The following is a 22,536-nucleotide window of genomic DNA, read 5'->3' as shown; positions in this document are numbered from 1 at the left end:
TACTAAAAATAGTAGAGAGTTCAGTAAAATTGATGCCCTAGTCTCTCCCTTATCCTACTTAACGACTGTTATTTAAAACTTAATTAAAATTGCTAATCAGTCAACAAGCATAAGACAAATGCGACTTTCTATGGAACTTCCTCATCTCAGGGCGGAGGGGGGGGGAAGGAGGCAGATGAACCATTTGATCTGGATTGCAAGACAGGGGAGGGGTGTCAGAAATTTGCCTTTATTTTTAAACTGAAACCTATGTCTGAGACTTTGGCAGGAGGCTTATTTTGTTTTCATGTGTCATGTGTTTTCTTTTTATAGCTACAGAATCTTAATAGCTCAAAGATAGAAAATGGCCTTGTTCATACCAAAATAGTTATTCAGAACGATTGTATAGCTATGTGGAAAAAAACAAAGAAAAGGTAAACGGGGCAGGCATAAATTAAAACTGGAGGTAGAAAATGGAGTGAATCAGTTGTGCACATGGCTGTAAGTACAACCAGGCCAAGACACACCTTGGTTTCATAAGCAATCTCAGCTAATTTAAGCCAAGGATCTACTCTTCAGAGTCCCATCCATCCATGACTGGTTGCATATAATATTTATACAACTAAAGGTAACTAAAGTTGGTAGCAAAGGGTTTGACTGAACCAATCCAAACAATGGGAGACTGCTCGCCATCGGGCCTTTAGGCCTGGTCCTCGTTCCCAGTCCGCCGCCGCGAGAGCCACGCTACCGAGGCCGGAAGCCTTTCTTCCTGTCAACCTGCGATCCTCTGAGCCCAATAGGCCCTATACTCCAGCCGGAGTCGCCTGGGGAGAGACCTTCTGCAAGTGAGGAGATACAGCCCTGTTTTCTGTTAACTGCTTCGGAAGAGTCTTGCCGCCCGTAACCCGACCCCCAAACAAAAGGGTGGAAAGGAGAAGGAGGGCTTCGCACCCCATGTGGTGAAAATGAACGGCAGCCCCTAAGAAAAAGCGCGGGGGGGGTCACTTTTCATAGAGCCTGTCCTCATCCGCGGACTCTTTTACGTCCTCCCTCCCTCTCGCGCGGAGGCACACGGTCCATTCTAGAGGTGTTCGGCAACGCTTTGGCTGTTGGGGAATTGTTCGCAACGGTTGCCTTAGTCGGAGGTGCCCGTCCTGCCGGCGATCTAGCTGGCCATGGCCGAGTTTCTGCCGCCGCCCGAGTGCCCCGTTTTCGAGCCCAGCTGGGAAGAGTTCGCGGACCCCTTCGGCTTTATCCACAAGATCCGGCCCATTGCCGAGCGGACCGGGATCTGCAAGGTGCGGCCACCGCCGGTGAGTGAGCCTTGACGACGACTCGCGGGACAGGGTCCATCTCCTTCCTCCACCCCAACCAGCCGCTGAGAGGGGAAGCCTTGCGTGAAAACAGGCTGGGGACCAGTCGTCCCCCGGCCACTCGCCCCCTTTCGAGGCGGTCCTCCCGAGACCCCAGTACCTCCCCTCTCCCAAGGCTTTCACTGAACTCGGCTGCCGGGCATCCCCGTTCGTCCCTACTCAGAAACTTTTCCCCCAACTCCCCCTTCCTCCGCCCTCTCCTCCTCTTGCACGAAGCTTCCCCTCCTTCTTTCGTCCCCACCCCCCGCGACATCACGGGGAGAAGTGCGCCCTTTCCTAAGAGGGATTCCCTGCTATCCATCTGTCCAGGAACGGCTCGAGGCTCTCCGTCGCAGGGGCTAGTGAAGGGGGAGGAAGGGGAGCCGCTTCCTCGTCTCGCCATCCTAGAGTCCAGTATCCTAAAAAGCATTGGGTGCTTCAGGTCGCCTTGTTTTTGCAGCCCGGAATAGCTCCCCCACCCCACCCTGCTAAGAGTGGAGTGTGGGGTGTCGCCTGGCCGTCCTTGTAACGAAGCGGGCTTCGAGGCTCGGTTCCCCGAGGGAGACCCACAAACATGGCTGCCGGCGAGCTCCCACATCGCTCTCGCTTTGGCCCCTGACTCCACTCGAGAAACTCCGCTCGCTCGCTCGCCACCCTCCGCGGTCAAATAAAGTTGCCTTCTGGGGTTTAACCGATGATTTGGGAAGCAAGAAACAAACGCGTACTTTTATTCCGTTTCTCCCCCCCTCTTTCTCTCACGCAACATTTCTAAGCTGCAGGGTTTTTAGATCAAAGGAAGAAGTTATCTCGGTGTTGTTTTTGAAGGGCCTTCTTGGGATGACTTCTTCGAGGGTCGCTAGTGGGCACTGCCTTTAAAGAGCAATTGAAGCTTTTGTTTCTACCCAAGAGGAAGATCTAACTAGGCATCATGGTTGCAGCTTTAAAAATGTTTCTAACTTCATAAAGGGCTTAAAAACTTCTCTGCAAGTCTAGATTTAGATTTTCTCCTTGCAGGCAAGTAATGGAATTTGTATGCTATATGGTATATTTTTAAGTGTTTCAAAAAGTGTGGAGTTCTACAAGGAAAGTAATTTTAGAGGAAATTGTATACCTAGAAAAAGACAGCCAGTTCATAAAGTTGGATATTTTGAAAGTAGTTTCGTGTCTGGTCAGGTACTTTGTCAAACAAAGTTTGTCATATTCTTTAGAGCTATAGTGCTGCTTTCAATATAAATACTTAGAGCAATCATTGTGTAAAGACCTAAATGAGACAGCTGCTTGGGTGTTGCCCTCCATGTTGGCATTGTGGTTGAGCTAAAGCTGAAGATTTCCTTATTTCCCTCTTTTCTGTACCTATAAAAGCAATTCTGTAGCCATTCTAGAGCCATCTGGCTTGATTTTAATAAAGGTACCCATATTTTAAAGTTGAAAATAGATAAATATACTGTATTGGAGTTTGGAGAGATCTTTTCTTTTAGAATCCTAGGCAGACATGGCCACCATTTTAGAGTGCAATACATACTGGGAAGGGTGATAAGTCTTCATCATTAAAAATATAAACAGGCACTACAGCAGGCTGCAAAAGGGTAATTTTGAGTAAAGAAGCCTGTTAATTATTGTTTCATTTTTACTGGCTGTAGCCTTATTAGTACAGTTATTTTAATTTGGTGAAAAAGATCAAATATGGATGAGAAGGAAGCATTTGAAAAATCAGATGTTTGCTTCTTAAAAGAGGATACATCTATTCCTTCCACCAAAAATAAAGATATCTTCATTTAGGAGACCAAATGGCCTCAGGAAGGATTCATTATAGTGAGGGGTCCTTAAAATCATTTAGTTTGAAAGATAAGACATTTTGATAAAGTTAGAAGTTCTGTTAAAACTTTAACTCTATCCATGTTTTGTTTTGGACACATTTGAAAATAACTTTTAATTTTAATTAGTCAACATAACTGAAGAAAGTGGTATGTTGGACCTTCTCTTCTGCTAATTAAAAGATACTCATCTTTGTTCCAGTGGTCCATTTATTTCAATATGGTTTATTTAGAAGTAGTACTTGGTGGGATAGCACTCACATACATACTGAATAGTACAGTTCCTGATTTTAAAATAATTCTATGAAAGATAGTATAGCTATCTTTCATAGATTCTCTTTCTAATTTAAATAATTTTCACATTTAAACTTGTTATCAAACCAGATAAAATTTCTACATTTAAGATTGTAAAACAATAATGGCTTGCATAACAATCACTTTAAATTCCAGAGTTTTAGGGCAGATCTGTACATGTTTGTGAGATAAGTTTCAAAAACTGGGATGACCAAGTGGCAGCTGAATTACCTGGGAGTTTTGCCAATTAAAGTGAGATTTTTAAAATAAAATTCATTCTGTTTTAGAAAATGGACTGAAAATAAGTGAGACATATGTTTCATATAAATTGGTGCTGTATTGTGGAAAGATAAAGAACTAATTTGGTCTTTTAAGATATTTTTCAAGAAGACTACTTTCCATGCCTGATCTCTAAATTTGTTATCTCCCACTGTCTGAGAACACATGTTCTACTTTTGAAACTCTTTGTAAATAATACCACCTTGATAATACAGCCGAGTCATGTATAATAGAGATCATATTGGACAACGCATACCTGGTCTGTAGATCAGTATATGGGATATACTGGGATATAATGTGTCCCATGATGACACAGCCAACACTGATTTGATGTATTCATTGCTGATAGTTAAAATAAACAAACTGTTCACATTTTTTCTGGACTTGGCAGACAGTTTTTTCTAGAAGGTGAGGCTGCCATTTTGAAGAGACTCTCCAGCACTATATATGCATAAGTAGCTTTCATTTTCCATAGTGGGTAGAGATGCAACAGGCTAGAATTATGTTTATGGTTATCTGGCATGAATGTTTGTGGACCCCTATTCTTGGCTGTTATTTTTAAATAATGTAATCTAATGGAAGAATTTTAAGTGTGCTGACATAAATTAAATGTAATTTTCCTGCAGACTAAGAGGAAAAGCTAGCTAACTTATCCAGTAAGGCAGCTTACATTCCTGTGATGTGAAAAAAAAATGCCCATGAAATTTTCTGAATCCAGATAATGACTCAATATCTCAAATTGGCCCATTTGTTGTTTAAATAACAATGTATTCTCTGTTTCTCACCTTCTTATAATTGAAGACTTCTTTTGTACCAATTTTAAATGCTTGATGTTAAAGGATATAACCCACTACACAGCCTGAGTTTATGCCATATTATTTATTGATTTCAGTAAAGTTAGCTGCTCCTAACTCTCACAGGATTAGTCTGATGGTACAGACCTGAGACCTGTTGAAATCAGTATAAGTACATTGATTTAAGTACATGTTTATACATTGGATAGCATGTGTACATTTAAAAAATATTTATGTACCAGTATGGACTTGGGTAATAACACTCTATTTGACTCACTGAACCTGCTATGGAATGTAAGTTTTTAGAGAAATATCTTCCTCATCTAAAATGTTCAGGAAAAAATGGTCCCTTTATTATCATGAACAGTATATACATTTATTGGCAGAAAATACTACTTTCTGGATGAGAAGTAGATAGCATCCAAAAATGTAAATTTTTTTCCACCTTAAAATTCTTTCATTCTGCCCTTAAAATTAACAAAGTTCCCATTGGTAGTACTAGAAGTTTATCATAGATGCTTACTTAGAACTTATTTTGGACATTAAAATATGGAATGTTATACATTTGAACATATATCGAACTACTTTATTTTAATATAACAATAAATTGTTATATTAATAACAATTTATTAGAACTGCAATTTACTTTTCAAAATGTTAGACTACTTTAAAATGCTAGACAACATAGAGAAGTTTTCAAAATAAAAACCTCTGAAACAGGTAGGTTGCACTTCATAAACAGTGTGTGTACATGTGCTAGAGCACTAAATGATCATATTAATTCCTGAAATGAGATTTCCAGTTATAATTATTGATTTCAAACCCTATTTTATTGGGTCCTGTGTTAGATTATTTTCCTAATGGGACATATCTGTCCCACATACTTCTACTTAGGACAGCTTTCTTTATGTTGCCTTCCAGATGTGTGGCTTTCAATTCCCAGAATTCCCTAGCTAGCATAGTCATTGGTGAATATTCTGAGAATTGGGAACTTAAAGTAACAGATTACATCCAACATTCCATGTTTATATAGACAGAATAGTTTCTCCAATCCGTTGCTCATCTATTCCAGTTTTAAAAAATCACATTTGAAACTTTTGAACCCTGTTTTGAAATATTTAATAGATACAATATCAAGGTTTTTAAAAATATCAAGATTTTATTGTAAACATGTACTTACTCCTCTTTTCCTCTTAATAATTTCACTTTTAATCCTATAAATACGGTTTTCTCTAACATTGAGTTGGTCGAATTATGATTAATCAAGATCTAAATCTTGAATTAAAGCTGCTGTAGCAAGCTTGTGAATCAAGTAATTCTAGTTAGCTCTAACCAATTATTAGGTTCTAATGACATAGCAAAAAAATAATATGGGCTGCTTAGTGGAGTTATTTGCACCATATTTGATCTTTTGATTTAAGCAGAATTAACAGAAAAGCTATACAACTTTTTTTTCTGGATACGAATAGGCCAAATTGAAACAATCATGCCATAATTAACATAAAATCCATTTCCAAAGAATGGAAAACCTGTACCATACCTTATATTGCTAATCCAAAATTCTGTCTAAAGAACTGCTTTTTTGCTGGCTTCTGCATTATAAATGCCAACTAATTAAAGAGTGGTTGTTAAGTTAAATGGGAGGGATGATGGTTTCTCTAGAGTTCTGCCCAGGTGGTAAATGAATCTTCACTTCCAATCTTGAATACTGCTGATTTAACGCAATCATCTGACAGTGTTAACCAAAATGGAAAAGTTGTTGCAGAATGAGGAATACAACTCATTTTCAAGTATGATACTGAAGGTGATATCTTCAGAGAAATGTCTAAAGAGACAAGTAGGATCAAGGGTGTTCCATCTCAACCAAAAACAGTATTATCAGTGGTGACAACTAGTAGCAGCTTAAGTTTAGTGAGAAGGGGACAAGGGTTTGTTTTCTCCAGCCAATCATGAAATTGGAATTCTTTGCTGTAATTCTTCTAGAATTCATAGCTGTTTTAAATTTGTGCAGGTAAAGTATTAGTATGTGATACGGCATTTTCATGGCTGGCACAAAAGTTCTACAGTTCTTATGGAATGAATTTTGATTTGGTGATTGAATATATAGCATTAAACCTTCTATTTCTCTTTAACAAATATTAGAGTTTTAACTTGGGAAAGCTGCTTTGTGAACCTAATATATTAAATGTCATTTTAGATGGCTTCCCCTTTACCCTCTTAATATCTAGGAATTATGGTTAGGAATTTTAGTATGTGCTGACCCAGATGTTTTCCTCCAATGTTTTGAGAGTTATTTCTCTCATAAGTTTATTTTTGATTACCTTGTTCACTTTCAAACTAATTTCTGCAATAGTTTTCTACACATTGTTGAAAAGTTCAGTTTTATAGCTCATGAAAGGTGAGTAAGTTGCTCAGTGTTAGGATGTGAAAACCCTAATATTTTAAAAACGCAATTATTTCTTACTAAATTTACATGATGCCTTCCTATTTCAGAAGTGATAGGATAAGGAGATACTTCATTTATCATTAAACACATTTTCTTCATTATAAAAGAGATGGAAAATTTCCTACTGCAGGTAAGTCCAGAAGTTGTCACTGAAAAGACCAGGTTTTAGATTATGGTTGAAAAAGTATTTAAAAAAACATAGTTATTGATAGTGAGGAAGAAGTGAAAGCTTTAGATCTCTCTTTGGGTATGAAGGAGAAGGCAGTGCATAAACCCATACATATGCCATCTCATTCACATAACAACCTATAATGCTCAAGCTGTTACTTCATCTGAATCGCTCTAGTTCTGTCCCATCTGCTGACAAGTACATGAATCTTGCTTCCATTCCTTAACTGATAGCTGAATGGCTCTCAACATCATATGCCTCACTGTATTTTATTAATCTTATAAAGTAAGAATAATATGCATTCCTGGATAAGATGATACATATACTGATTACAATCTTTCTTTAAGGAAATGAAATCTTTGTTCTATACCAAGATGATACTGTACCCTATTCTAGATGAAGTATCAAACTGACCAAAACGCGTATGACAAGGTAGTCTAGTATTATCATTAGAAGCAGGGGTAAGCACCTGATGCTAAGGTGTTCTGGATTGTAGCTTCCATTATTCCTGGGGCAGGGCTTAGAGCACAATGCTGCTTTCGTCAGTCTGCTCTCCTTCATTCCCAGTGGATGCCAATTGTTTCCATCATTCCATTATTCCTTGATTAAAAATCCATTCCAGATCATCTTCCTAGCTACCGGTTTCTCTTAGTGATCTGGATTTGATTGATTGATACCTCAAGAAAATCTGTAATTCCTGCTAAAGAGTTGTTTACACCATCTATCTATCTATCTATCTATCTATCTATCTATCTATCTATCTATCTATCTATCTATCTATTTTTCATGTTTTGTCACCGCCCATCTCCCCCCAGAAGAGGGACTCAGGGCAGTTTACAATAGAACTAATAAGATTAAAACAAGTTAAAAACAATCATCATAAATAATATGTAAAATATAAATAAATAAATACAAATACAACATATAAATATAAAATAAAAATCCAGATGGCAATAAAAGAGTGTATGTATGCGAGGGGCACTCTAAGGTGCCAGCCATCCCCAGGAATAACTACTTCCCGCCCCGCCCCAAGCACGGGGGCAGAGCCAGGTCTTCAGGGTCTTCCAGAAGGTCAGGAGCGATGGGGCTTGCCTCACCTCTGGGGGCAGAATGTTCCAAAGGGCGGGAGCTACTGCAGAGAAGGCCTTTTATACTTTTCATCCATTCAGAGTCCTTCAAACCAATACTCTGTTTGCAATTCTGCTGCAGCCACAGATAGGCTGTGTGATGGTTTGGGACTGATCTCTGAACTTTTCTGTAGAACTTATTCAGGGATAGTATTTTCCTTTCTTCCTTTCAGCAATCTAGAAGAGAATTTTGCAGACTATGACAATTCTTGAATGTCATATCTCTAATTATATTAATGCTGTCTGATCTTGCCTTTCCATTACTGAGAAAAGCGTAGGGTTTTTATGTGTTGCTTTATCTAGGCCATACTAAAGGATTTGGAAGCTCAGTATTTCCTGAATAAAAATATCCATATTACTATCTTTAATAATGTAAGGATTATTTGTTCTATTGAAGCCTTCAACAGATATAAACCAACCTGATGTTTTTTGTGAATCATGACATGCTGAGGCATGCCTAATTTGTGATGAAGCAGAGAGCAACTAGTGAAGGCACCTAGAACTGTGAGAACAGCCTCGAGTCAGTGCATTGCATACATTAAGAAACTTATTCTAAAAGTTAGAATATCAGAGTTGTACAGTGAAATGAGCCATGTGTTCTCAATTTTTTTTTAAATTTTCTAGAACACATGAATAATAATTTCATCACTGGTATGGTAGTCTCTGTGTTTCAGATGTATATATAGCAGTACTCAGCATTGTGGAAAACAATTTGTTAATATTAATCTCTGTATTAATGAAAAGAACTGAAATTCACTACAGGCTAAAGTTATATTTACGGTATCATTACAGCTGATTCAAAACCTACGTTAGAACTATTGATCGATCGATTGATTGATTGATTTCATTTAATTTCATTTCTATAGCCGCCCATCTCAACAAGTGACTCTGGGCGGCTTTCAACAATTTGTAGTGGTGATAGTACTTGAACTGCATGAATGAAAAATAAGGGAGAGACAGATACAGAACAAATAACTATTTTAAAAGTTGGCAAAATGTTTAGAAGGAATCTAAATGAGGAAAAGAACTGATGGTAAGCTTTGTAAATCTTCAGCAAAATAATTTGTGTAGGTAATACATTAGACTAAATGTGAAATGGGAGTGTACCTATGGGATAGAAAAAAAATACCGCCTGCAGTTGGACTGTACAGATAGTCCTCAACTTACGACCATTTGTTTAGTGACCATTTGAAGTTAACGACAACGCTGAAAAAAGTGACTTGCGACCAATCCTTGCACTTATGGCCATCATAGCATTCCTGTAGTCATGTGATTACCATTTATGACCTTCCCGGCTAGCTTCCAACAAGCAAAATCAATGGGGAACTGCATGATTTGCTTAATGACCGCATGATTCACTTAATGACCATGGTGATACACTTAATGACCACCGCAAAAATGTAAAATTGGGTGATGCCTCGTTTAATGACCACCCTGCTTAATGATTAATTTTCCAGTCCCTATTGTGGTTGTAAGTCGACTATCTGTAGAATTGAAGAGCTTACTTCATGGAAATTTCAGAAATAAGATATTAATAGGATACAAAGATAGAAATATATATTAGATTGACCATATATCAGGGCACATTTTCTTAATAGATGATAACTTGTTCACAGAATCCTTTTTTGCTAAGATTATATTTTTGGACATTATGTCCTTATAGAAAAAAATGTTAGTAAAGTATCTCCAAGGGGCCCTATAATATGATGAAGGAAAAACAGGATTTTCAGTCCTTGGATTTTTTTTTTTAACAATATAACGTGATAATGGGAAAGGGATACTTGTAGAGAACATTAGGGTTTGTTACATAATTCTCATAAATATATTTTCTGAGTAGTTTTTTTTTCCAGATCAACTTCTGAACCCAGAAATAAATCCAAATGGGAAGGAAGGAAATGGTCTTGTGGGAGGCATTTCTATGGAAAATTGGCAAGCACAAGACATTTTAAATTTTCTTCCTTTCTGTATGCTAATCAGGCCCACTCTTACTTTTGGCATTTTGTTTTTCTCTAAAAAATACAAGTTTGGGACCACAGTTTTACTAGAAACAGACTTAGTGACATAAACATATGCCATGTAACAGGTAGATGTTGAATTCTTTTTCTGTGCAATGAGGTATTTTTTAATCTGCCTGGATAGATAGTAATCCATTGTCTATAGGGCTACACAGATTTTTCAAGAGGGTGCTTGGCTTCAGTGAACGCTTGAAGCTATTTTATGAAGCAAGGTGATCCCTTCATTTTTAATACCAAAATAGCTATGTTGCTTTGTTTTACTTTCTCTCTGACTATCTTCCAGGAGTTCTAGTTACTGGAAGAGGCTTCTGCACATGTGCAGAAGCTTTTCCATTGTTACAAGTAAGCTACTAAAAGCATCCTTCAGTTATTGGAATTGTGGTTGAGACTTTAAGAAGCTATGAAACAACTAGCCAAGAGGACATTGCATTATGTCTTTGTCTCGAGAAGGAGTGTCTCATTGTCTGTGCTGTATGGAGAGCCTTGTAAAGGTAAAGCCAAGGGACCTCACATGAGGGTGACAGTGTATGCTATGTCTTGGCTTATAGTTTCAGCCAGTAATAACAAGAGGGGAGAGAAGCATGCCAGAACTGTTGTGGTTGTGATGAGGCCATCTCCATTACTAGGTATCTACCTCTTCCCATTATATATTAATGTGGCAAATTCCATTTTCTATTGTTCTGCTAATCGTTTGTGTCAAATAAGTATGAATAGCTGAATGTCATTACGAAAAAAACCAAACTTTTTTAAAAAGAAAAAAGCTAAAAAAATAAAGACCCTTTATTATGCGATTAAGAAATAGCAATATATATGGATTAAAACCTGAAAGACTCAGTCTTCAATCCCCTGCCAGCAGTGAATCTTAATAGATAAAAATGGGTTTGTCATTCTCTCTCATCCTCAGTCACTCACCTGTGCTGATGGGAGCAGGATAGAAATACAACTATTCAATAGTATATAATTGTCCTGTATTAAGATGATGCAGTCTTTTGAAAACTTACCTGGAATAAAGTTCAGTAGTGCATAGGCAATTTTGTTTTGGAATGTATACAAGTTCATTTTATTTTTATTTATGTATTAGTCCAATTTAGCACCTGCCCTCTGGAAAGAGGTATCCCCAGATCCAGATGGCCCCTACTCTGCTGTTGTTTAGAAGAGCTCTTCACCCATGTCTTCGGCAAGGAAGAGTGAGACCCCTTGCTTCATTGCACTTGCCATCTTTTATCTTTATCTTTTATTGATTTGACTGTAATTTCTTTGATTGTTGTGAGCTACCCAGAGTTGTTGAGACTTGGGTGGCATACAGGTTTAATAAATAATAATAATTATTAATATGGCCATCCATCTATCCAAGAAATGCTGGGCAGCAAACAAAATAAAACCAAGGGATTCCATTAAACCAAAGAAACCAAATAAAACTATATTGGGTCGTTAGCATGCTGACCCTGGTAGAGATGTATGTGACTAGTGGTTCTGTGGTTTTACAGAACCACTAGTCACATACATCTCTACAGGGGTCAGCATGCTAACATCCCAACTCCAGTGTCTGGAGGAAGAGCTGGGTCTTCATGGCCTTAACAAATGGTCAGTAGACTGGGAGCTGTCCATATTTCAGGCTGTTACATTAGGATAGGTACCAGAGATGGCATGCTTCCAGGGACCCACCAGGTGACAGTTTTAATAATACCTGGAGCATGCCCACCCTGTTAGATCTGGAGGGACAAGCAGAAACCATCAGGAAGAAGTCCTGCAAGTAACCTGGTCCCATGCTATGTAAGGCTTTAAAGGAGATGACCAGCACACTGAATTGCACCCAGTAGCCTACTGGGAGCTAGTGCACCTCATATAGTAATGCTGTTACGTGGGTGTGCCATGGTGTGCCTCAAACTGTACATGCCACTGTATTCTGGACCAGCTGAAGCTTCCAAATGTTCTTCAAAGGCGGACCTTTGTACAGCACTTTACAGTAATCCGGTTGGAGGTGACTAAGGCATGATGACCATGAGCAGTCTCTCCTGATCTAGGAATGGACACAATAGTTCATGGGATCTATTTGTGCAAAATAGATGGCCTGGCCATGGCTGCTACCTACTCTGTGAGCAAGAGCTGTGACTCCAGGAGATCCTGAAGATTGTGCACCAACTCTGGCTAGGAGAGTGTAACCCCCATTCAGGGTTAATGATGGAAAAACACAAGATCCAAAAGAACCCTAAAACCCACAACCATTCAGCCTTGTGAAGATTGAGCTGAAGCTGGTTCTTTCCTACCCAGGCCAGCACAGCTTCCAGGCACTGGGAAAGCACCTTTGCAGGCCTAGGGCTAAGATATGCAACTGAGTGTCGTCACCATACTGATGATACTTAACCCTGTGCCATTGGATGAGCTCACCCAGCAGTTTCATATAGATGTTAAATTGGAGAGGGGAGAGAGTCAAGCCCTGTGGCACCCTACAAAACAAGGGCCTAGGCCTGGACACCCCACCCCACAACAATGAACTGGCCTTGGAGGAAGGATAAGAACCACTGAAGAAATTCCGGCTTTAATTATACAAGCTCACTTTCTGGTCCTGCAGAAAACCACAAATTTAAAACAAGTGAAGAAGTAATATTATATATTCCAAAAACCAAGGAAAATTACTTGTACTATCTTTGTAACTAATTTGTTACAGTAATTTTTAATAAAACGGTTAATTAGATTTTACTATTTGAAGTTTATGTAATCCCATTCTTTTTTCTGCTGTTCAATTCTGATTCTTGGCAACTGCAGTTTTCTTGGCAAGATTTCAGAAGTGGTTTGCCATTGCCTCCTTCCTAAGGGTGGGAGTGTGAGTTGCCCAAAGTCATGCAGCCAGCTTTCATGCCTAAGGTGGGACTAGAACTCATAGTCTCCTGGTTTTTAGCCTGTTGCCTTAACCGCTAGACCAAACCGGCTCTCTAGATATGTAATCCCATAACATTGGGATTACATATTAATATGTATTAATATCATCCATTAATAAATATTAATATTGATTAATATCAATATATAATCCCATAACAGTGGGCTAATATCAAACACAAAACAGTTTAAATAACAACAGGACATAACATGGAAAATCAGCCCATTAGGGAAAACATGCAGAGCATGGCTTCGGCAATTATTTCCATCCCATTTACCACCAAGGGTGAAATGTTTGTATGTCAGTGTGAATTGGGAAACAGGGAAGACTGAATATCTACTCTGCACATGACAAGGAGGGAGCTTAGAGTGGAGCAGTCACCATCATTCCAAGCTACTGCTCAACTGCCTCTCCCACAGGGATGCATTGGGGATATATATTATTTTATTTATTACATCTATTTATATCTATATCCATGTCTATAAATATTGTTTAAGCACCAGTTCAGAACGGCCATAGCATTACCTGAACTTGATTTATACTTGAGGGTCATTTTGATTAGGAATTTAAGTAATTTTAAGATAAAACTAAACTGGTAATAATAACTAACAATAACCAAAACTTTAAATGGAATGCGGAATGAAAAATGATCAGAATCAATTTATTATATTAAACTATGTTTGTCTGTGTGATGGATGCATTAATGATGTGCAATAATAAAAAGAAGGGAAGAAAGGGAAAAAATGGCCTGGAAATTTATATAAGAAAAACAACCCAGCTTGCCCACATTTGGCCAAATTGTCTGAAAGTCTTAATTCTTTTTCCTTTAAGAATGAAACACAGTCAGAAAAAGTGATGTGTATACAATTAAAGCAGAATAGCATGAAAAAAGATGAACTTCTGAGATGAAAACTTTTTATATATGATACTTGTTGGTTTAGCATACCTTATAAATGAATATGTTGTAATATGAAAATAATTTGCTATTCTTTCAAATATTTAGTGAATTACCAGATTAGTTGCCCCAGTGTCTGAATCTATCTTCTGTGAGAGATAACAGTTTGCAGGCAATATTAAAATTTAAAAGTGTTCCCAGTTCTTCAGCTGCTCCCAGTAGACAGAAAGAGTCAAAGACAGGGCAGTGAGCACTTAACATACTTACTTGATCCTAGTTACTGTGATTTTCAAATTACCCTTGTATGCCATAGTGCTTGTAAGAGGTAATGTACCATGTATATTTTTTTCTGTTAGAGGTCTTTACATCTGAAAATGTAGTGAGAAATTAATTCTTTCAGATCAAACTTACTATTTTTCTTCTTCCTTAGGACTGGCAGCCTCCATTTGCATGTGATGTTGATAAACTTCATTTTACTCCACGAATCCAAAGGCTGAATGAATTGGAGGTAATGACCCCAGAAATATAAATTGAATTCATAATGAACTTCTTATACTTTATCATTGCATAGAGAGTTTTGAAATTAATTATGGACGTGTATAAACCAATTAAGTAATCTTAAAATTATTTTTGTCACAGCATGTAGATATTTCAGTGTTTATGACTCAAACTAATTGTTGCTTTAAAATCTCAGTTCCTCAATTTGTTTCACAGCACTCATCATTTTATATACCTGTATTTTGTCATTACCATCTCCTTTGGACACCTTTCTGTTAACCTGAAGAGACTCAAACATTGTAGCCTTCCATTCTGGTATAGATGTGCCCATCATTTATTGTATTTGCTGCCATTTCTAGCTCTTAGCAAACATTCATTCTCGGTACAGCCAAGAAACGGATTCACCCACAGTACCAGGGCTCCAGGCTCAATGGCAAAACCAGGTCTTCAAGGCTTTGTGAAAAGTTAGTAAGGTTGGGGCAAGTGTGATATTTGCCCCAACCAGGGGAATGATATTCCAGAGAGTGAGCAATAAATGCTTTTTTGTTTGAGCAGCCAAAGGCTATATTTTATTTACAGTTTCTTTTGTTCAACATACATGGCTTGAAGAATGCTCAAATTGAAACTTGGAAATGAAAGCTGACTTAAGTTGTATAATAAATCCACATTATATTCTAATAGGCTCAGACTAGGGTGAAACTGAATTTTCTGGACCAGATTGCAAAGTTCTGGGAACTCCAAGGATGCACATTGAAAATTCCACATGTAGAACGAAAAATTCTAGATTTGTTTCAGCTTAATAGGGTAAGTTGTGCATGTCCAGTGGGAGGAGATGGGTGGTGACAAATTTGATAAATAAATGTTTATTAGATAACGACATTAGAATTTTTTATGAAAAACTAATTTAGAATAATTCTGAAGGCCACCGAATGGATGCATTTTCTAAAAATAAAGGTTCAGATCATGGTGTCACCCTTGGGATGACTGGGGGCATACAATATCTTTTTGCCACGGACAAGGTGATAACACAGTGCAAGTAAGGCTTTATTGTATGTGGGATTTTCATTTTTTAATTGGTTTTGGGAATACATATTGGTTCTTTGTCTTTAAAAATGACATATTCTAGAGCAGGGTTTCTCAACCAGGGTATTTATTTTTAGTATAAGAACACTGTTAATGCATATATACAGGTGTACCCAGGAAATGAATATAATAATTTTGTAACTTCTGGCCTATATTTGAGCCTGAATGTGCAGGGGTTCCACAAGGCCTGAAAAGTATTTCAAGGGTTCCTCCAGGGTCAAAAAGTTGAGAAAGGCTGTTCTAGAGTTTATACAACAGTTGTATTATGTTTTTTATATGAAAATGGTAAGGAATTGTACCTTTTTTCACATTGCCAGAATTCAGTGGTGAGTTTGGAGAGCTCATCCCTGGTTCAGGAAAAAAAAGGGGGGAGGGTTAGGTGATACTTAATACATTGCTTTCCTCTATTTTAGTACGTTAAAATTTTCTTATTGATGATTTATAGCTTATTGATAAAGCAAAAAGCTGCATTCTGAGACAGAGTAGTTGCCATTTATTAGCTGTATATTTTGGCACTGTTTTCATGTATACACATAATTGGCTACACAACTACTTTTATTTTATAGCTAGTTGCAGAGGAAGGTGGATTTGACTTGGTTTGCAAGGACAGAAAATGGACTAAAATAGCTACCAAGATGGGATTTGCTCCTGGCAAAGCTGTGGGTTCACATATACGTGCTCACTATGAACGCATTCTTTACCCTTACAACTTATTCCAGTCTGGAGCTAGCCTTCTGGTAAGTTCTGCTTATTTAGCCCAGGCTGTAAATCAACATTTTCCCATTCTGCTCTAAAACATTTCAACAGTGCTTTAAAGTATAAAATATTTGTCCTTAATTTAGATGTTTTGGTGCTGGCTGCTGAACTCTCAAAGTAATATATAATTCAATAGAATTTTGGAAATTTCTATAGGATTTTGACATTTGCATGAACCAAAAACACCACCTCACTATTTATCAAGAAATTGATGTTTATAGTGGCTATTCTTATCCCGTGAAAAGAAAAACTGAATTAATGGACTCCCTCACAATTGGGAGGTTGTCCTTGGAGTAACCTAAAACTCTGTTGCTGGTCTTTAAAGCTCTTTGTACTATATTCTACTGTACACGTTTTTCCAGTTTTCATTTATGCATTTTGAACTTGTTTAGGTGTTCTTTATTTTCATTGTGTAAGCGTAAGTACCCCTTTTTCCTGCTCTCAAATGTGACAGTTAAGTGTAAAAGTAATCTTCTGAGATACAAAGTAGGTATCGAGTGGTCTGATATCTCTGAAATAATAATGTTCAGACCAGGTTTTGGTTTTCTGACAGGCTTGTTGTTAAAGCATAGAATCCTCTATCAATCCTCAAGGTAACTTTTTTAGACTATATCTTTATGGGCAGCTTAGTTAATGTCTGCACCAGATTAGCACAGTGTACTTTATGGCTGTCTTGGAAACTTCAGATTATATGAAATTCATCTTTCAAGAGTATTTGATGAGCACTGTGATCACATCATGCCAATTTTGCGTTGGTTTTATTTATGATCCATTTCTGGAATGAAGTGAAAATGCTAGTATTGTTCTTTAGAGTCCTGAGTTGTTTGGGATCAGGCTATTTGAAAGATTATTAGTTCCTTAATAACCTTTTCAAGGACTTAAGGTTGGCCTGAAGCCCTGATATCAAGCCTTAACTATCAAATTAAAAAGTATTGAGGTAGCACCTTGTTAATGTAATGCCATGTTTCAGAAACCCTGGAAACCTCACTTAGCATTCTCTCTTATTTGTAGCCTTTGAAAGAACCTTGAAAACATTGTATTTTGCTAAGCTTTTCTTTTTCATTTATGGCTGGCCTGATTTTATCTGCTCGTTAAAAAATTAATAGCCTATTTTTTGTTTTATTTGTTTGTTTGTTTGTTTGTTTGTTTGTCGAATTTTATTACCACCCATCTCCCCCCCAAAGGAGGGATTCTGGGCAGTTTACAGAAACAAAATTTAAAATTCAATGTCTATATAAATACAATAATAAATAGACAATTAAAATATAAAATATAATAAAATCCAGATGGCTAAAAGTTGTTTTAACTTTTTAATTGAATAGCTACCTTGTATAGAGACCATTTTGAGATCTTATCCTAAAAGATCGATAATAGTTAATAAAATGCATGGAAAGAATGTCAGACCCTGGCTAATCTTAGTTTCTTTTTTAGGTGCATATACCTACACAATACACTCATATGTGATAGAATTATGAATTATATAGATGCATGGGCTTTTAACAACTGATTTGTTATGATAAATACACTTTCTTTTTGAAAAGGGAGATAAAGTAGATCTCTGGTGAACTAGCCTTTTCTTTCTCTCCTTACTCTTTCTCTTTTTCTTAATCTTTTTTTTCTTTTTCTACTTATACTGATACTTCTTCAATAAAAGAAGAAGGAAAAAGAAGCTGGGAAAATAATTAGCTTCCTTTTTACAATTAGTATCATTGATTTAACTACAGGTGGGCAGATAGTTTTTTTTTTTAATGGAAGTTGACATCTAGAAAAAAAGTTTGTCACTTAGTAAACCATAAAGTATGTTTGCATTGCCACACATTTGAGTATAGTACAGCATGTGTACGTTTTCCATAGCGAGTAGGTGTTTAGAAATATTTCCTAATGGTGTTCTTCCGAATTAAGGCTTGACTAGTCACTGTGGGTCTCTACAGCCCCATATTTAATTTGTGAGCGCATAGATAAGACTATGGATAAAGTAATAACTAATGCAGTATAATTGTGCTTTGTTCTTCTTTGCATTATTTGGGGCTAAATCAATTAAATATTAATAATTGCATCCAAACATTGTACAAAACATTTTAAATCTTTTTTTTACCATTATGTTGAACCTTTCAGAGCAAAGGATATTCCATTATGAGCCTAAAATAAGAGTCAGATGGGTGGGAGGAGGGGAATATCTATTACCTCTGCTAAATGAAATTGGGGATAAGACATGAGACTCATTCAGTTACCATGTTGTTTATACAAAGAAAACTAAAATCCAGTTTCAGTACAGCTTTCTCATCCCAATCAAGGAAGTAGTGCTTACATGCTATCAACAGATGAATTCAGCCAGAAGTAGCTGTTGTGATGGTTAACTTATAAGTGGACTGAATTCAGTCAATTTTGATGGCATGCACTAAATTGCCTCACTGTGGAAGAACACAGTAAATCCTAACCAGTTGAAACCAGTAGCAGCTCATATCTTTTTTACAGTGTTTTACAATTAGATATTAAATGTATTTAAACATGCATCTTCAATACTTCCTCAGTTAAGTGTTATGTGTCTTAAAAAAAAAAGTTGAACATTTTGGTTAGTATAGAAATGCTAATAATGCAAGAATGTCTGAATAAAAATGTCTGGTTTTGGACCAGAAAAATTATGTTCACGATTCTGTCATAATCTTTGTCTTATATTCCTACTGATTAGCACAAATTAGGAAAGTGTTGCAGTTCATTTAATCACTTTGTGTGTGTGTGTGTGTGTATTGTTGTTAAGGCTAATAGAATTGTAGGGGTGTCTTGTGCACATTTTCTTCATTAACTCATATAATCATAGTTTACTGTGACAAGAACATACAAAACAACTTTCCATTTTCATTCTAAAAAGTCAGAGCCATTTCAGTTAGCATGTGCTATTCAAAATCTACTTTTTGTCAGATGTTTTTGAAATTAGAACCTGAAGGTTTTTTTAAGGGCCATGCTAAAAGTAAATGATTTTCAAATGACTACTTGTGGCCTCAGTTTACAAGGTCACAGTTCCTTTAAATTGTAACTCTCCAAGCTCTCTCTTGCAATAGGCACCTGACATTTGTTCCAAACTGATGTGTTTAGTGGATGATGCAGTTCTGGAAAAGGTATGTTTAACATGACTTTTTGAATGACATCCCTTCCCTGTCTCTGTTCTATTTTGGATGCTCTTTGTATCATCTATAAAAAATATTTAAACTGTATATTTTGTTACATAAATCAATTATTTAAATACATTTTAATGTTTTTTTATCTTGTTCTTCCTGGTTCAATTCTACTTTTGATCATAAAACATTTTTTAAAAAATTATGATTATATATAACTAATCCAAGGACTTGGATCTATAAAATCTATTTAATGTTTTTTCCTGTTTGTTTATGTACACATATTGAGGAAATATTTTTATTTTATCTGTATGCCACAATTTGGTTTGAAGGAGCCCAAAGAAATAATTTGTGAACTAAGTGAACAAATTATTTGTTTGCTGAATATATGAATAGTCTTACACAAAATAGAAATAAGGTCACTTCTTTACCTAACATTCAGGGATTGTATAATGTGTATATACGCATTACATATTAAGCTGTTTAATATAAAAGATTCATTTTATATATAGCCTTACAGTTATTATTTACTTAAAAGTAATTCCCTTGATTATAAGCAAAAAGACTCTTTTCCTGATATGAGGATATTTTTTTAACTGTAAGGAGCTTTTATCATTAGGACAGCTATTATTATTTGGTTTAAAATAATAATTAGACTGTATTATCATTACTGATCAGTTGCTTTCTACCAGATTATTACATTTTCACTGAATTTTTGTTTGACATACTAAAAATGCTTATGGAATTTTGAGTTATTAGTGATTCTTTAATTTTTGGATTATTCAGTACATTGAATAAATGTATGCCAAACTTCCATTGTTTAATAGAGCTTTGTTGAATAAGGTTTCTATTAGTTAGTAGTCAATACTCAGAATTTTGATCATTCATCAAAAACTTTGTTGATAAGCAAATGATAAAATAGACAACATGCCTCTTCCATTAGCTGGATATTCCTGTATTATTACCATGTAGTTTCAATATGTACCACATCTTGATATCTTGTTTTCTTGGAAACATATTTACGTACATAGTTTGCAGGAGAGCATGGTTGTAAGGATTAAAAATATTTCTCAGTGAGTTTCTGCACAATCTACAAAGAACTTGTTCATATATTCATATACATAAGAAGACCTGCTTTTTTAAGTGAGTGATCTTATTACAGATTCCTGCATGGGATCTTTCTTTGCCTATGTGAGAGTAAAATATTTTTATTAAAATAAAAGTAGACTCAGCTAATGCAGATGTTAGTATAACAGGTTTTACACATATACAAACAAAAAACTTTGGTATAGAAAGATTGGCAAAGACACTAGATTAGTATTATCACTTATATTTATTTATTTTAGTAAAGGCATATATTTACTTCAGCAGGAATTACATCCTGTTGAAATAGTTTAAAATAGAAGAATGTTCATGGCTCTTACTAAAAATTAGTGACATACAAAAATTGGAGTCATTGGGATAAACTGTAGCAACTGATATCTTCCATTCTCTGAAAAATTCTAAACGTTTAGCTTCCTCTCGTTTTCTCACATTGAATTATAGAATGGGAAAGGGATATTTAGGTCATTGAGTCATCCTTTTCATTATCCAAATTTCTGACTGGTAACTGTTCTTCCCTCAATATTGAAAACTTATTAGAAATTCTAGTTTTGAATAGTATGAAAGTGTTCTTATATGCATTTTAAAATAAACTACACTAAATGTGCTCAGCTTTAAAATATGTTTTTGAGTTAAATGGTCAATGTTTCTGATTTTTTTTAAAAGGAAGACTTACGAACAAGATAGTTTTGAAAATGTTCAGAGAAGTCCTTTTCTTGATTTAAAGAATAGGGCACTCAACTGAAGCTTATAATTAGATTGTGCTTTCATTTACATTTCTGTTCTTGGAATATGGTAAAGGGATGAACATACTTATGGAGAAATAAATAAAATAAATAAACTTGTATTCTGTCTATCAGAATATGCCTATTCTTATTTTGTTTATGTCAGAAGAGCTGTACGGAGTTCTTACTCCAATTTGTGCTGACAGTAGTTCCCGACTTTCTGTTGTTGATACATGTGCCTATCTTTGTCTCATCTTTATGCCCTTTTTAAACTGGGCAAGTGTTCCCCCATTTCATTCTGTTCAATTCTATTTATTATATTGGATTTTTAGAACTGGGCAAAATACTGTAGCCTAATAAGCTCAGGATTTGATCTTGCATTCGTTACAATATCTTTTCCCTCAGTACAGACAGCTGTAATTTCATTTGTTCTGATAATCTTGGAATGTTTGTCATGATTTGCAAAAATAGCATGCATGTAAAAAAAGTCTATGCTAGAAGAGCATGAAAAGTGTCTTTTTAAGTTGCCTCAAACAAGTAATTCCTGGGTTCTCTTCCAGGTGAAATACTGTACATTAATTAAACAGATCAGTGCCATCATTCCAACCATGAAGTCAAAGTGGTTAACTGGCATATGGGTAAACCTGCTTTTTGATAGGCATAGGGAACTTTCTTACATAAGAGTCAGAAACCAGAAAAATGTTTATAAGCAAAGAGAAATCAGGGGCATTAAAATGAGCAGAGTTTTCTGTTTCATTTTTAAGAGTCCAGTCTGGCAGATGTTTTGCATATATGTCATTACAATACATATTAAGCAAATAGTATGGGAATAGTATATTGTCTCATTATTATGATGGAATGTCAGTATATTACCAGATAATGTGTTTCACAGCTTAGGAAACTAGATACATAGTATAATACTAGATGAAGTTGAGATAAGACAATTCCTGATGCATCTGCATTGGCAGGAAGTCATGTGGAAAGGGCTGCCACAAGCATGTGGTCCCTTCATCCAGGTATTGCCTATTCATAGGATCTTAAAAGTGGGGCTGCTACATAACAAAATACGTTCTAACCTGTACTTGTGTCCACTTAGGGCCTGTACACATTAACTGCACTGCTTTGAGATAAGCTTGGAAGTAAATATGCAGTCAGTGAGGATATCAGGGACTAATAATTCTGATCTCTGTGCTGCTTGGTAACTGAATGGCAGTATTT

The 22,536-nt window shown here is 36.3% G+C and overlaps 1 protein-coding gene across 5 annotated transcripts in view; it reads left to right on the top strand.

Annotated features, from left to right (window-relative positions):
• Nucleotides 1–1,072: 1,072 nt before the first annotated feature.
• Nucleotides 1,073–22,536, top strand: part of KDM5B (lysine demethylase 5B) — a 68,729-nt gene continuing 47,265 nt past the window's right edge. For 2 of the 5 annotated variants that reach the window (XR_010067542.1, XM_063297315.1), the window contains exons 1-5: nucleotides 1,073–1,292; nucleotides 14,473–14,550; nucleotides 15,222–15,344; nucleotides 16,190–16,360; nucleotides 19,439–19,495. Coding sequence is in view for 4 of the 5 variants with exons in the window: in XM_063297315.1 (XP_063153385.1) it covers nucleotides 1,155–1,292; nucleotides 14,473–14,550; nucleotides 15,222–15,344; nucleotides 16,190–16,360; nucleotides 19,439–19,495 (567 nt within the window). In the remaining variant the exon portion in view is untranslated. The remainder of the gene's footprint in view (nucleotides 1,293–14,472; nucleotides 14,551–15,221; nucleotides 15,345–16,189; nucleotides 16,361–19,438; nucleotides 19,496–22,536) is intronic. The other 3 variants (XM_063297316.1, XM_063297313.1, XM_063297314.1) reach the window with 3 other exon arrangements.

The sequence above is a fragment of the Candoia aspera genome, chromosome 3 (genome assembly GCF_035149785.1).
Source record: "Candoia aspera isolate rCanAsp1 chromosome 3, rCanAsp1.hap2, whole genome shotgun sequence".
NCBI classification, from domain to species: Eukaryota; Metazoa; Chordata; class Lepidosauria; order Squamata; family Boidae; genus Candoia; species Candoia aspera.
Note: the sequence above shows the minus strand (reverse complement) of the source record. Positions and strands in the feature narration are given on the sequence as shown.